At 39.1% G+C, this 15,787-nt stretch overlaps 1 protein-coding gene across 3 annotated transcripts in view; it reads right to left on the reverse strand.

The window, feature by feature from the left end:
- Window positions 1-15,787, reverse strand: part of LOC115261027 (protein O-mannosyl-transferase TMTC2) — a 1,032,251-nt gene that overhangs the window by 482,647 nt on the left and 533,817 nt on the right. For all 3 annotated transcript variants that reach the window (XR_009997427.1, XM_062849978.1, XM_062849977.1), the window contains exon 5: window positions 10,413-11,940. Coding sequence is in view for 2 of the 3 variants with exons in the window: in XM_062849978.1 (XP_062705962.1) it covers window positions 10,413-11,940 (1,528 nt within the window). In the remaining variant the exon portion in view is untranslated. The remainder of the gene's footprint in view (window positions 1-10,412; window positions 11,941-15,787) is intronic.

Here is a 15,787-nt window from a genome sequence, read left to right on the forward strand (position 1 = left end):
ATTATTTATTTCTTGCAAATTTAACCACAAAGTTACCCAAACTTTTGCTCAAACAGCATCAAATTAGGCAAGAAATCATATAACCCACGCTGTTTGCACCATTTCATTGCAGAAATGGAGAATCGATCATCTCACCATACAAAAATCCAGCTCACTACTTTCAATCTAGTACTTCACTGCTTGCCTCCTATTCTCCGGTTCTGCAATGAAATGGTACAAAAAGCGTGGGTATTATGATTCCTTGCCTAATTTGATGCTGTTTGAGCAAAACTTTGGATAGCTATGTTGTTGTTGGAAATACCGGAGGGATTTCCTCTAGTATTTAGTGACTCCAGTCTTCTCCATTACGTACCTTTGTCGTTGACGTATAAGGGGGCTAAAAGAGCTGATTTGTCAACTGGGCAACCATTAGGAAGATAGAGAGTGCATCACTTCATATGCCATTAAGTTTATCATTTTCCTTAATTATGTGAAAAGTTATCGACATTGTAATACGAGGTTAGGCGAGTCGTATTTCTGGGAGATAGTCGTGAAACTTAAATGTAAGTAAATTAAGATATTTGTCACAATGGAATCATGAATTATAATAAAATTACAGTCTTGAAGCTGCTGAACTAACAAGCTGCTTTCGAGAGGTTTCTATCACTTCCGAGAAAGAAACGACCCTAACAGTTGTTTATGTTGCAAGAAATGGAGAAAACAACAACATTGTTGCCCAAAGTTTTGCTCAAACAGCATGAAATTGGACAAGGAATCATAATACCCTCGCATTTTGCATCATTTCATTGCAGAAACGGAGAATTGATCTTCTCACCATACTAAAATTCAGCTCATTACTACAAATCTAGTACTTCACCGATCTGTCCTATTGTAACTTTTGCCAAAAAATAACTTTATGAGCTATATTAGATGGTAACAATTTCATGCTGAGCAAACGTTTTTTTAACTATTTTTAAGCAGTCTTTATTTGAACAGAAGCTGAGCACAAGAGGTACAATCCTTTATTCAGCTCCTAAACATCTAATTTTGGTGATTTTATTCAACCTTTAGCTGATTTGAAGCTCATTGAAAGGCTGATTTAAGGTCTAATATGGGTTGATCAGTCATTAATAAAATTTATTTATTTTAGTTAAAAATTTAAAAAAAAACACACATTTTCGTAAGCATTGTTTTCCATTGGTGGCTTTCTATATCCAGAATGTTAAGGAATTTATAAATTAATCTATGGAAAAACTGGGAATTGAACTCGGACCTTCTGATTTATGGTCACTCACCTTAACACAAATTGTAGGCATATTCACGAAAATGGAAGCATTACTTATTGTGTCTGAAATATCAAGGACATAAGGTGAACGAAGCCTGTACTAAGGCTGAAAAAGCTATTGTTTGGGTCAGCTGTCAAAAGTTATTTGATTAAAGGTTGAACAACAGATGATTATTTCTGTATATTGGTGTCTGCTTTAAAGCTGGTTGCAGAGATGAATGATATTCAACTTGATATTCAACCATCCATGTATTGCTGATTTAGGCGGTTGAACAAGCCATATTTCAGACAAATATACAGCTATAATTGTGTTCAGTCACTGACACCATTAACCAGTCAATGTTCAACTGATACTCCCACTGTTCAGCATACATTGTTGCTTTGGGTACAAATTTCAGTTGACCTAATCATTCAATACTTATCTCAATAAAAAACGTCACCCTTCGGATTCGAATCGGTAGCCGATGCGTGAGAAGCCAATGCTTTCCCAAGAAACAGAAGTAGCTAAAGTTTGCTTAAGAGTGGTTTGTTCAACTCTTATACAGCAAAAATGGTTGCTGGGTTACAGCATCACCACCACAAACACAAGATCGAAGCGAGTGGGATCTGACTTGAATCAATTCTTATTCGGCAGCTAAGTTTGCACACTTGTACGGTAGTGAAATTACCTTGCCATATTTGTTGATCGAGCTGTGAGTTGATCCCATTTGCTACAACATGTTTCGCTGATCCACTCGCTGTTGAGAGAGAACTAAAAAAATCACAAGAAAAATTTCTTGTAAAACTTTTGAAGGAACTGAGCAAAACATTCAATGGAAAAATTCAGGAGAAATTTCTGAAAAATAAACGCGGAAGCAATTTCTGAAGAAATCTCTGGTAGCGTTTTGGAAAGATTTTCGGGAGAATTTTCTGAGAAAAACGTGGAAAAACTCTTAAGGACTCTATAGAATAGCCCTACAAAAATAGCAGAAAAAAAACTTTTTTGGTGAACCACTGAAGAAATTTCTTACAAAATCCTTAAATAAATCTTTAGAGTAATTCTGGAAAAAAAAATCATAAGAATCTCTAAAGGAGCTCCCGCAGAAACCCTTTGAGGATTTTTTACAAAAATCTTTTAAATTTGTTTCTTTAAGAATCTTTAAAAAAATCCTGCAGAAATGGTACGCGTGAAGAAATCTCTGGATAAATTCTTGGAGACAATCCTGAAAAAAAACTCTGGAAATATTCTTGAAATAATCTTTCCAAAAGATTCTAGGGGAATCCCTGGAGAATTCCAGAAAAAAATCCCCTGGAGGAATTTCGGGTTGATTTTCTTATGAAATACATGCAGAAATATCAACCAATAGTGGTAAAGCAAGTCTGGAAAAATACTTGGAGGAACGTCTGGATTTTTTTTAAGAATTATATGGAAAAGAATACTTTCATAAGGCATAGTTGGAGGAATATTCGAAAGAACTTCTGCTCAACTCATCTATGGAAATCCTGAAAAATAAAGGCAGTTTTAGGTTATCCTTTCTGAAAAAGAGCCTAGAAAAATTTTGCTAAATCTTGGAAATACATAAATAATTATTGGAGTACTTCCTGGATATTGAAAAAGGTCGTAGAAAGGAGATTTTTTTTCTGAACAGTGTTGCGTTACTTGATACGCCGAACACTGGCTTGATATTTTTGTTAATCTGAACTAAAAATCCAAAAAATAAGTGCTATTGAACCGTGCTTAAAGAGTCAATTTCCGAATATTTAACACTAAGAGATTGAAATAAGTATCAAAAGCAGCATACCAATCAATAATTTACACAATAATGTTATGAAAACAGGCAACACTGCCAAAAAGAGATGTAATGTTGTTTAAAACATGGCACGTTTATATTTTTCCTGCAACCTTTGCTTGCATTTCCCCAGAGGTTGCTTTATTTATTCCAGAGATTGCTCCATTTATTCAGAGATTTTTGGGCATTTATTTGGATATTCCTTTAGAAAATTCTCAAGAAATTCTTCTGGAAATTCTTTCAGGGCTTTCTCGAATTGCTCTCAATTGTTCCTTCTGAAATTTCTCCAGAAATTGCTTTAGATTTATTCAGATCATCCTTCAGGGATTCTTTCAGATTTTTTCCCAAAGATTCTCCAAAAATTCCTGCAGGCATTACTCCTGAATCGGTTCCTTAGTATTTTTATGGAATTGTTCAATACTTTTTTCTGTGAATACCAGCAAAGCGTTCTTCAGTTCTTACAGGTGCCGCCCCGAAAATTCTAGTCTAGTCTACACATACACAGCCATTCATTGAAAGAATCCTGCAAAATGATAGATCGACTACTTCTATCATTTTTCTTGTCATTATCAATGCTTGCAGTCCATCGGAGACGTTATACAAGAATAAAAGCAGCCAGGCCTACTGTGCAGGTATTGCTCCAAAAATTCCTTCAAACACTTTTTTGGATTATTTTTTGATTTTGCAGGATTTCCTCCATAAATTTCTTCAGGTTGTAGTTGGGATTTTTTGAGAATAAATCTATTCAGAAATGGTATAGGAAATTTTTTCGGAAACTTTCAGGATTTTTTTTTTAATTTTACCAATACTTTTTCACGATTTTAGCAGGCTTTTCAAAAGAGATCCTTCAGAACTTTCTTTTCGGGCTTTTTCCACAAATCTCCCCAGCAATTTTTCAAGTATTTTTTCTTGGAATTGCTCGCAGAGAACCTTCAGAAGACGTAGGGTCGTGCATCGTGAGGTATTGTCCCAGGTGGCGTTCTTCCAGAAATTGCTCCAAAGCATACTTCAAAAATCGTTCCAGGAATTTTTATCCAGGAAACCCTTTACAAAATGTTCAGGAAATTCTCCAAGGAGCTTCTAAAGTATTATTTCAGAGTTTTTTGAAGAGATTTCTTGAGATAATCTTTCAGGGGTTTCTTTAAAGAAATTTTCTCCGGTGATTCTTGAAATTTAGTGTATTTCTGTGCGATTTCTACATGAACTTCTGAACAATCTATTAAGAATTATCTGAACTTATTCTGTAAGGATCTCTAAAGATATTCCAGGCAGGCCCGTGATCAGAAAAGGCGACAAGGGAGGGGCTTTTCCTAATTTTGGTCAAGGGCGGAGAGGTGCCTAGTTTCTCGGATATTAGAGTATCTATTCAAATAAATTTCAGAAGAAATCCCATCAGGAACTTATAAGAGAACCCCAAAAGGAATTTCTTAAGAAATCTTTACTAGAATACCTGTGTAAATCTCAGGAAATACCTACTTTCAAATGAATCTCTGGAGGAATATCTGCTCAAATACCAGTGTATTTCTGAAAAAAAAACACAGGAAGTACTTTTTAAGATCTTGTTTAAGAAATACCTGGAGAAACTGTTTGGGAAACGTTGGTGGAAATCATGGGAGTTTTTAGGGGGGGGGGGCGGTCAGAGGCGTTTCCAGGCGTGTCAGGGAGTTTCAGGAGTTTTCAGAGGGCTTTTAGGAGGCTTCATATGCTCTCAGGTGAACTCCACGGGAGTTTCAAAGACGTTCCAAAGCGTTTTAAGGCGTTTCAGGGCGTTTCAGAGGTATTTTAGTGGGCTTAGAGGCTTTCAGGTGCGTTTCACATGGATTTCATTTGTGTTTCAGAGGTGTTTCAAGGCGTTTCAGGAAGTTTCAGGGAGATTTTGTGGGGTTCAGGAATTCTCAGGTGAGTTTCACGGAGGTTTCAAAGGGGTTTCAGAGGCGTTTCAAAGCGTTTCAAGGTGTTTCAGGGCGTTTTAATGCATTCCAGGGCATTACAGGAGGTTAAAGGGGGGTTTAAGGGGGCTTCAGAGGCTCGCAGGTGAATTTCACAGAGATTTCAAGGGGGTTTCAAGGCGTTTCAATGCGTTTCAGGGCGTTTCAGAGCATTTCAGAAGGTTTCCGATGAATTTGAGGGGGCTTAAAACGCTCGCAGGTGAATTTGCAGAAGGTTTCAGAGGCGTTTCAAAGCGTTTGAAGGCGTTTCAATGAGTTTCAGGGCATTTCAGTAGGTTTCACAGGGGTTGTTGCCGCTGGCCACACTCCTACACGCCGTCTGATTTCTTGTGCTGTGTCAGTTAATCTGTAAAAACGATATAACCGCGGGACTACAGATTTTGACATACATATGAAGAGGCAGAAGAAGAGAAAACTAACGCGACCATGAGATAGCAAATCATGGGCAGAAAGTGCTCGTATTATTACTAATTTGTTAAAGCCTAATAATTTGATAAAATATTCCTAATCAGTTGAAATAACCCATTGGCATGCAGTGAGTAACAATTCTGCAGAATATCTATAGTTTCAATGCTAACTAATGAATTGTTTACAGTTATCTAATTGAATTAAAGATCGTGTACAGAACATGATCTGTGAAGTACTGAACAGAAAGTTGTAATCTATCAAAAGTGAGGTTAAAACATAAATATCTTAAATACTAGCGGAATCATCATTTAATCATTATTTACAGTTAAATTGGATAAGCCTAATCAATTGTTGCGTCGGGAACACGAGAATGAAATTTTCCTAAGTAAAACACCGACGTGTAAGTTATTATTAAGTGTATATTATAATATCCTAATTGATGAATATATTTACATGTTTGCAGTTTAAAGCTGCATAACACCAGTACAACATCTGTGTGTATGATATGTGCTGCTGACAACCCGGTGCCGACAGGCGTTCTCAACTTGTTCTCCGCCAACAGGGGTTTTACGGGGCTTCAGAGGCTCTCAGGGAATTACACGAAGGTATCATGGGGGTTTCAAAGGCGTTTCAAGGCGTTTCAATGCGTTTCAAGGCGTTTCAGGAGGTTTCACAGGGGTTTAAGGGGGCTTCAGAGGCTCTCATGTGAACTTTACGGATGTTTAAAGGGGTTTTTAAGGCGTTTCAAGGCGTTTCAGGGCGTTTTAATGCGCTTCAGGGCGTCCCAGGAGGTTTCAGGAGAATTGTAGGGGGCTTCAGAGGCTCTCAGGTAAATTTCACGTAGGTTTCAGAGGGGTTTCAGAGGCGTTTCAAAGCATTTCAAGGCGTTGCAAGGCGTTTCAAAGCGTTTCAGAGCATTTCAGAAGGTTTCACAGGAGTTTTAGGGGGCTTCAAAAGCTCTCAGTGTAATTTTACCGAGGTTTTATAGGGATTTTAGAGGCGTTCAGAGCCTTCCAAAGCGTTTCAAAACGTTTCAAGGGTTTTCAATGCGTTTCAGGGTGTTCCAGGAGGTTTTAGGAGGGTTTTAGGAGGCTTCAAAGCACATAGCTACAAGAGGCTGTGTAAGCATGAATTTCATTCATAATGCTCCAATAGATCACTGATTACACCTTAGATCAGAAAGCCTTAACTCCAGGAAGTTCTCGGATATTCCTATTCAATCATAGAACCCACCACTTGATAGAACATAGATGCCTGGGGCTGTGTGAGTATAAACCTCATTCGTAATGCTCTTAGATACAACTAGTAGCCCTCGTAGATTCGATGACCTATACTCAAGGGAATTCTTGGAGAATCTTAAAGAATCATTGGTAGATCCGATGACCTATACGCAAGGAAGTTCTTGGAGATCCTCATACTAGCAACGAACTCGCCATTTGACAACACATAGCAACATGAGGCTGTGTACACATAAATTCCATTCATAATGCTCCAATTGATCACTGATTACGCTTATAGATCAGATGGCCTAAACTCCACGGAAACGTCCCTTAACTCTTAATTCTGCTTTTTTTCTCGTAAACAAACTTTATTTGTAATCCTGAGTACTCCAACTGCTCTGAACACAATCAAATTCTATTTAGCTAACGTTACCTAAATGGAGGGACCTAAATTGATTTTACCTAAATGGAGATTTCAGTGTAGTAAGCTTTTTACAGGGAATTATTCAGACATTTTACTCGTAATTCATCCAAAAAGGCCTTAAAAGACATTTTTAACAAGTGTTGGGTGAATGGGTTGCTTCAGAATTTATTCCATAAATTTCTGTAAATAAAAAGAAAATCGGGTTAAGTACGGTTCCTTTGAATTCCACTAAGAATTTGCATCCTTTGACAGATACGTATTTCGACCTCAACTGTAAGGTCGTCTTCAGTGTCTTGTCATCATCATAAATTTCCACAGAAATCATGGTGCTCATTATGAAACAATCTCTGGATTCCAGGAAGTTCTTTAGAACATCTTCCTTGGATTGCGAAAGAATTCCTTCTAAAATTTCACTCGGAATTTTCGTAGAGGATCCTTCAGATATTCCTCTAGGAAAGTTTCTTTAAAATCAAAAGATTTTTTTTTGAAGATATTTCAGGAATTCATACGATAATGTTTTTAGGAATGCATCCACTGATCCACTTACAACTTTTCTTTAAAAAAAATCAAGAGTTTCTCCACAAGATTTCGCCAACGTTCACAGATTCCTTCACAAATTCGTAAATGTTTAATAAATTTCTACTTTCTAAAGAACGTTTGCTCCACTTAAACTTGGCTCAAGTAAGTTTTTTTCACCCTACCGAAAGTTCGATTATCTTAGATACACGCAACTTCGAGAGCAGTGCCCCAGTTTAATTTATGTTTCACGTATCTTTGAAAATCAGACTTGAAATGTGTTTCTGATAACACTAAATAGAATGATACGAGCCAAAGAAAATATATATTAGAAGGAATTTAAATGAAATTAAAAGCACTTAACTTTGAGTTGTTTAATTTCTCCGCGTATTGTTAAATGTTTCAAAACAGAAATAGTTTACTTTTCTAAATTTAGATTAGCCATTCATCGTGGTGCTAGTTTAGCACTGACTGCTTTTTTTTTTCAAACAAGAAATGTTTTTCTCATATGTCTCAATTGGGGCGCCATGCATGCATCAATTGGTGCGTAACGTAATTGAAACCTTCTTACGCAAGCCAACTAATGTGGATTTCCTTGGAAAAGAAAAAATCTCTTCCTACACAAACAGTTTTTCCCAACGGAACGCTTCTAGTCAAAGGCCCATCAATTGGCTCGTTAGTTTCTAATCAAGGCAGGTTTTTTTTTCTGTCTCCTTCCCTATCTAATCAACGCACGGTAATCTAAGCTTTTGGACGTAGCAAATAAGCGAAGCGTGACACAGCCAAGCGACAATCCTCGGGAGATAAATCAAAATTTGTGACAGTCTGACAGTTGTTTAATGAGACGTCTTGTCGTGATCGTCGTCGCTCGTCATCTTGCGTGTTTTCCACTGCTGTCTTTGGGAAGAATATTGCGTAAGGTCTGAAGCACCATACGCTTGTTTTGCTACTTTGTGTGCAAACTGAGGGACGGCGGGGATATATGTCATCATCCTGTTGAATGCCTTCTGCCACATTCCTTTCATCACGGAGCATCTTTCTGTACGATTTATTTTGGCGTCCCCGGTGACGCATAACGCGGTGAAGAAGCCGATACGAAATTCGTCATAGTCGACGCTGTCGTAACATAATACCGCAAGTTTGTATGAAATATTAAAATAATTATAACTGTGCTTGCCGTGATCAAAGACATTGAATTGAGGTAACTGGGTATGTTTGACACAATTATATATCCACAAATTAACACAAATTAATACCACAAATACTTTTCGTGAAAGCTAGTTTATTAACTAGTCCGGAAGCTTAGTTGGTAAAGCACTTGCGTAGCGTATAAGGGTCGTGTGCTCAAATCTTAGGTCCCCACCTAGCTCGCTGCGCTCCACATCTTCTTGTACCGGTTGGATGACTCTTGAAAACCATTTTAGTCGGGTTGCTATCTGACATCCTGATGACGTGACCCGCCCACCGTAGCCTCCCGATTTTCGCGGTATGGACGATGGCTGGTTCTCTCGGCAGCTGACGCAGCTCGTGGTTCCCGCCTGTACTCCACCGTAGATGGTACGCAACACCTTCCGTTCGAAAACTCCAAGGGCGCGTTTGTCCTCTGCACGTAGGGTCCATGTTTCATGCCCATAGAGGACTACCGGTCTGATCAGCGTTTTGTAGATAGTTAACTTCGTGTTACGGCGAACTTTATTCGATTGTAGAGTTCTGCGGAGTCCAAAATAAGCTCGATTTCCTGTCACAATGCGGCCTATGAATTTATCTGCCGGTGTCGTTGTCGTCGGTCACCAGTGAGCCCAAGTACACGAATTCATCACCGTCGATATGAATTCGGGGTGGCAAATGTGGTGATTTCTCCTTGGAGCCCTTCACCATCATGTACATTGTCTTCGACACATTGATGACTAATCCGATTCACTTGGCTTCACTCTTTAGTCGGATGTAAGTTTCCGTCATCGTTTCAAATTTACGAGCAATAATATCAATATCATCGGCGAAACTAAGCAGCTGAACGGGCTTCGTGAAAATCGTTCCACTCGTGTTTATCCCCGCTCTTCTAATCACACTCTCTGAAGCAATGTTCAACAGCAAACACGAAAGACTATCAACTTACCGTAACCCTCTGCGAGATTCGAAGGGGCTCGAGAGTGTCCCTGATACTCGAACTGCGCACATCACTCGATCCATCATCGCCTTGATCAATCGTATCAGTTTACCCGGGAATCCGTATTCGTATATAATCTGTCATAGCTGTTCTCGGTTGTATCATACGCCCAAATCGATGAACAAGTGATGTGTGGACACGTTGTATTCGCGACATTTCTGCAACACCTGGCGGATGGCGAACATCTGGTCCGTTGTAGCGCGTTCACCCATAAATCCAGCCTGATATTGCCCCACGAACTCTCTTGCAATCGGTGATAGTCGGCGGCATAAAATTTGAGAGAGTATCTTGTAGGCAGCGCTCAGTAGACAATTCACTGCGATTGTAAATAATCACGATAAGGATACTTCTTATTTTGTTTTAAACATTAACCGTTTTATTGTTAGAATACTCATTGAACAGTCTTTTAAATAAAATGAACAAGTTCTTGATTTTTCACAATAAATCAAGCTAAAATTAGAATTCATAACTTCTTTGCAAGGACAAACTATCATAAACACCTCATTTTCAACGAACTCACGTCCTGCAAAATCCCTCTCACCGCAGCAATTTGCTTCATTCTCGCACATTAAAAGTTTAATCACTCAAAATGTTTCCGGGTTCGCCACTGCCTCAATCCCGCAGCGCAACTATCGATAAATACACTTGCTCCCCATCCGAACAACCAACCCCACCACAAAATTCCAACCACTTACCTTTCGGTGGGTTGACGCCGATCGCACTCCGGAACAGACTCTCCTCGTCCTGCCAGTCCAGATTGCGCAGCAAAGTTTTCCCACTGTAAGCCAGCAGCAGGGCACCGAAGCACCCCAGAATGATTTGTCGCTTACGCTGTTGATAATCACTACTACTACCACCACCACCGCCACTACTATTTCCACTACGGATTCTACCGGCTCTTCTTGCTTCCAGCGACCCGGCCCCACCACCACCCCCACTATTATTGGCACTTTTCCTCGCGGCACCGGAGCTGCTGCCACCGATGCCGACGACGGATGACGATGAGGTGGGATTGGAGGAATGACTTTTATGATGTTTCGCACTTTGACCTGTGCTGCCATTGGCACGGTACTTATATCTATCACCATCACTACTGCTGAAACTTTTGCTGCTGCTCTTCGTGGCTCGTAAGCCACCACTATTACCACTGCGACGGGAGCTGGTCGAACCGACGATGGCCGGGCCTTGGGGTTTTCCGTCGATAAGTTTTCCGACCCCCAAACCAATCAGCAGGCAGTAGCCAACACTGGGGAGGTAGAGGATACGCTCGGCCACAACGAAGCCAACGTAGAAGAGGAGGTTGGTCGCAGGGAGGAAGGGCAGGATTAGCAGGGAAGTGGAGATTAGGATCGCTGCGGAGGAATTGAATTTGGCAGTCGCATCGTCATACGATAGCGAGGACACGGACGAAGCCGACGACGAGGTCGACGATGACGACGAGGAAGATGACACTGAAGCAGACGATGATGTAGAAGACGACGAGGAGGATGAGGACGATGATGTTCTAGCTATGCTGAACGGGAGATGGTCGCTGCTGAATCCGTTGGACGCGTGTTTATCTCTGTTCCAACAGAGATGCTTTTTGTGCGCCCAATAGCCATTGCCAGCGGCAGCCGGGGCCGTGAGCTTTTGGTCGTCCATTCGATGGAGATAAGTGGTCAAAGATGAAGGCGATAGTGATAAATATTTACACGACGGATACACGCATCCGCAAATGATCGAAGACATATTGTTGTTGTTGTGCATGGCCCGGCACTGATTGGAGTGGTGCATCCCGAATTCGTGCTTGCACTGTCTGCACGAGTCCTCATCTCGACCCACTCCGGACCGGGCCATTACCAGTCGGCTAGCTAGTTTTCTACTGAAGCTACTATTTACATTGGGTACACTCTGCCGGAGCAGTGTTTGCACGTTGATCCACAGGGCCCCGGCTAGAGTGCCGTAGAACATCGCCGAAAGCACGTTCTTTCCATCGAACAGGCTGCTGATCCGGGGGATTGCATCCATGCCCCAGTCGAAGCTCAGCACGTCCGGATACAGTAGCAGCCGGAAATTGAACACCGGCAGGTAGGCGAACGTAAGGAACCGGGTCCAGCTGGAACCGATTTTCGCCGTCGGGTTGTCCGCCGACGAGAACGGCACCACCGGCTGAGGTAGCGACAGGCGAACGTGCATGATGGAGCCCAAGGCCAGCGCCAGGATGCCCACGCTGCGGAAGCGATGCTGGAAAAGGGAGAAGAGGGGAAATGGAAAATGGTTAGTCAATTGAGAATCAACGAGAACTAGATTCATCGTATAAATTATAGTTATGGCTGGTGAATAATCCTTATTTGTTTTTTAAACGCTTATTTTTTATTGTTATGGGACATGCGTACTATTAGGATTATGGACAGAAGTTCAATCTATGTTACCCAAGTAAGTAACTCAATGATCCACCAGCTCCTTAGATAAAAAAAATACTCCCAGATGCCGTCTCTTTCGTCCTCATAAATAAAGGGCCAATAATAGCCAACAGTGGACACTTTTATTTTTTTCCTAAATTTCCTGATCAAATCTGTTTTTATCGGCGAACATCTACCCGAAGACGATGGCTCATGTTTCTAGCCAGTAGTTCCGAGTAGAATTACGATGGATATTAATAATTCCATTTTTCGAATATATGTGAAAAAGGGGGGAAATCTGGAGGACCACAATTGGTTAAATATGTCGAGGTTCACTATTGTCTCCGATTTAACATGGCAAAATAATACAATCTGCCCAATAATAGACGCCAACAATCCACTAGAGGGTAATTTTATATTTTTGTGAAGTCATAAAAAATATCTTTGTGGATATTTTTAAGATTTTGCACTGCATTAAGTGTTGAAATAGTTATTTATGCAACAAGTTGCAAAATGATGATTTTTTCAGCACGAGTCGTACATTTATCCAACGAAGCTTGCCAAGTTGGATAAATACGTAAAGTGCTGAAGAAATCCAGTTGCAATGTTTTTTTTTTCATAATGCAACTCATTTGAGATGCATAATGTTCATAATGCAACTCAAATTAGTTGCATTATGAACATTATACAACTATTTTTTCAATATGCAACTCATTTCAGTTGCATAATGAACCAGTTCGGAAAAATTGACCATTATGATACCAAAATGAGAAATATAAATATAAATTATAAATTATAAGTTATGATACTGAATTGCATAATAGTTATTTATGTGACGAGTTGCAAAAAGTTGATTTTTTCAGCACGAGTAGTACATTTATCCAACGAGACTTGCACGAAGAGTACTGAAAAAATCGAGTTTTGCAACAAGTTCTATACAAAATTTTATGCAAGGATTTTTTTCATAATGCAACTCATTTGAGTTGCATAATGTTCATAATGCAACTCAAATGAGTTGCATTATGAACATTATACAACTATTTTTTATTATGCAACTCATTTCAGTTGCATTATGAACCGGTACGGAAAAGTTGGTCATTATGATACTGAAATGAGTAGTATAAAATAGAAATTATGACACTGAATTGCATAAAAGTTTTTTTTTATCATCCACCAGTTTCTAGTTTTAGCACCAGAATTTACCTTTACCTGTTCCTTGATTAATATATATTTTGGCTTCACCATTTGTAAAACAGATTTCTTCCTAATGATTTAAAATTGTTATGCCATCTTCCTAATACAATTGCTTGTAACACTTGTGAATATTACATTTTTGTACCTTCATTTATGTAAGAAAAACCTTTATGGTATTGGAAACTTTTCTTTCGAAATATAAGAAAATCGTGAATTTCCTACCAGAGAATCTATCAGAAATTCGACCATGGATTACTTCAGAATTTCTAGAAAGATTCCTTCAGAAAAATTTCCATGGATATCTCCACTACTACATGGATTCTTTAAGAAAATTATACAGGAATTTCTTCAGAAAGGCTTTCAGAAATATTTCAAGTGATTTCCTTAAACAACTATGCAAAGATCCATTACAAAATCTTCCATGACTCGAAATTTTCCACCTAGCATTTTAACAGAGAATCTTACATGGATTTTATCAGTTCAAAATTCTTCCAGAAATCCTGTCAGAAATCAATCGAGCTTCATGGAGAAATTCTTTTAGTGGATCTTTCAGAAATTTCTCGAGAAGTCCTATAAACATTTCTCCATTAGAATCTCCCATCAGAATCTTTCATCGAAAATTCCTTCAGAGAGAGCTTTCTTTTTATGATTTCTTACACCTGGGTAACAATTTGATGCAGTACAAACGTTTATTATACTATCTCAAAGCACCCTTTATTTCAATAAAAGCTGAGCACAAGAGGTACAATCCATTATTAAGGTCCTAAACATATCATTTTGGTGATTTTATTCAGCCTTTAGCTCATTTGAAGTTCTTTAACAGGCTGATTTATGGCTTAACATGCGCTTAATCATTATTATTGATTACTTCTATTTCCAGAATGAATAAATGAATCTATGGGAAAACTGGGAATTGATCTAGGACCTCCTGATTCATAGTCACTCAGCTTAGCACCTACATTACAAACATGTATACCTGTATACATATCGTCGAATACGAGAGCATAACTTGTAGTGTCTGAGATGTCAAGAACATAAGTTGAAATATGCCTCTATTGAGACTGAAGAAACTATGTAGACAATAAGAAAACATTGCTTGGATCACCTGTCAAAAAATATTTGATTGAATGTTGAACAACAGATGATTAATTCTGCATGTTGGTGTTGGTTTTAAAACTGGTTACATAGATGAATCATATTCTATTTAATTTGACATTCAGCCATCCATGTAATGTTGATCAAAGATGGTGAACAAGCCATACTTCAAAACAATATTCAGCCATCATTGTGTTTAGCCACTGACAACATCAACCAGCCAATGCTCAGCTAATACTCTCACTGTTCAGCATTCATTTTTACTTGGGAAGATACCTTGCTGTAAATTTTCAAAAAAAAAATCCACGGAGTTCTTTGAAAAATATCTAGTCCGAAATCGCTTGACTGGTTTTTCTTAAATTGATTCCCTGCAGCGATTCTTTAAAGCATCTTTCAGGGATTCAGCGAGATTTTTTTCCAGGGACTACTGACACAAATTTCTTGGTTTTCTTCCTCAATTTTCACAGTGATTCATTTATAAAGTTGATAATAAAATTGATTCCTTTTTGAAATTCTTCAAAAGTTACCTGAGGAAGATTCTTTAAGAAAGGTTTTTCTTCATACCTCGGATAATAAGTCTGAATGCAAACCAAAAATTCTTCCACGGATTCTTTAAAAATTTCTCTTTGAATTCTATATGCAAATCTAACATGATTTGTTTAATAAATTTCTCTGGAGTCCATTGGAAATTCCCGAAAGATGGTCTATAACCTTCACATACCCGACCGCCGACAACTCATTTTGAAAATTCTGGCATTTCGCCAATTTTCATCCGATTTTTTTTCAAGTCGCCCTTAATCGATTATAAATTGGTGCTAGTTTACTACACTCAAGTGGTCATATGGTACCATTCCGGAGATATTCCGGATTGTACTGGGGTCAGGGGGTGGGAGAGGGATTCTGTTTTGCCAAATGGCTAAAAGTAATTATTTCGTGTGTTATTGTGTATAAGAGGCCCCCGCGAAACCTGTTTCAGGTGCTCTGGAGCGGCCATGTAAGTTGCTACATACTTCAGTCAATTTTGTCTGACTCATTCTCTTGAAATCATGAAGTTTGATACGTCGCACGGCATGTTTTGTTTGCAAACCAGAAATGTCCCCGATGTCACCCCCGTGGGACCTATGCTAGATGTTCCGGGGTGGCCATGTTAGTTGATACAGACTTCAGGGTATCGTTTTTGACTAAGTCATTAGAAATCATGAAGTTTTATATGTCGCACGACATGTTTTGGGTGAAAACCAGAAGTGTCCCCATTGAGGCCCCCGCGAAACCTGTCACGGTGATCCGGATGGGTCAACTTATTCTAATCTGATAATCGCAGTTGTGTTTTATTGTTCGCAATGAAAATTCCGCTCAAAAACGAAGGTTCAAACATAATAACACACGAAATAATCATTTTT

This window comes from Aedes albopictus, chromosome 2 (genome assembly GCF_035046485.1).
Source record: "Aedes albopictus strain Foshan chromosome 2, AalbF5, whole genome shotgun sequence".
In the NCBI taxonomy this organism is placed as follows: Eukaryota; Metazoa; Arthropoda; class Insecta; order Diptera; family Culicidae; genus Aedes; species Aedes albopictus.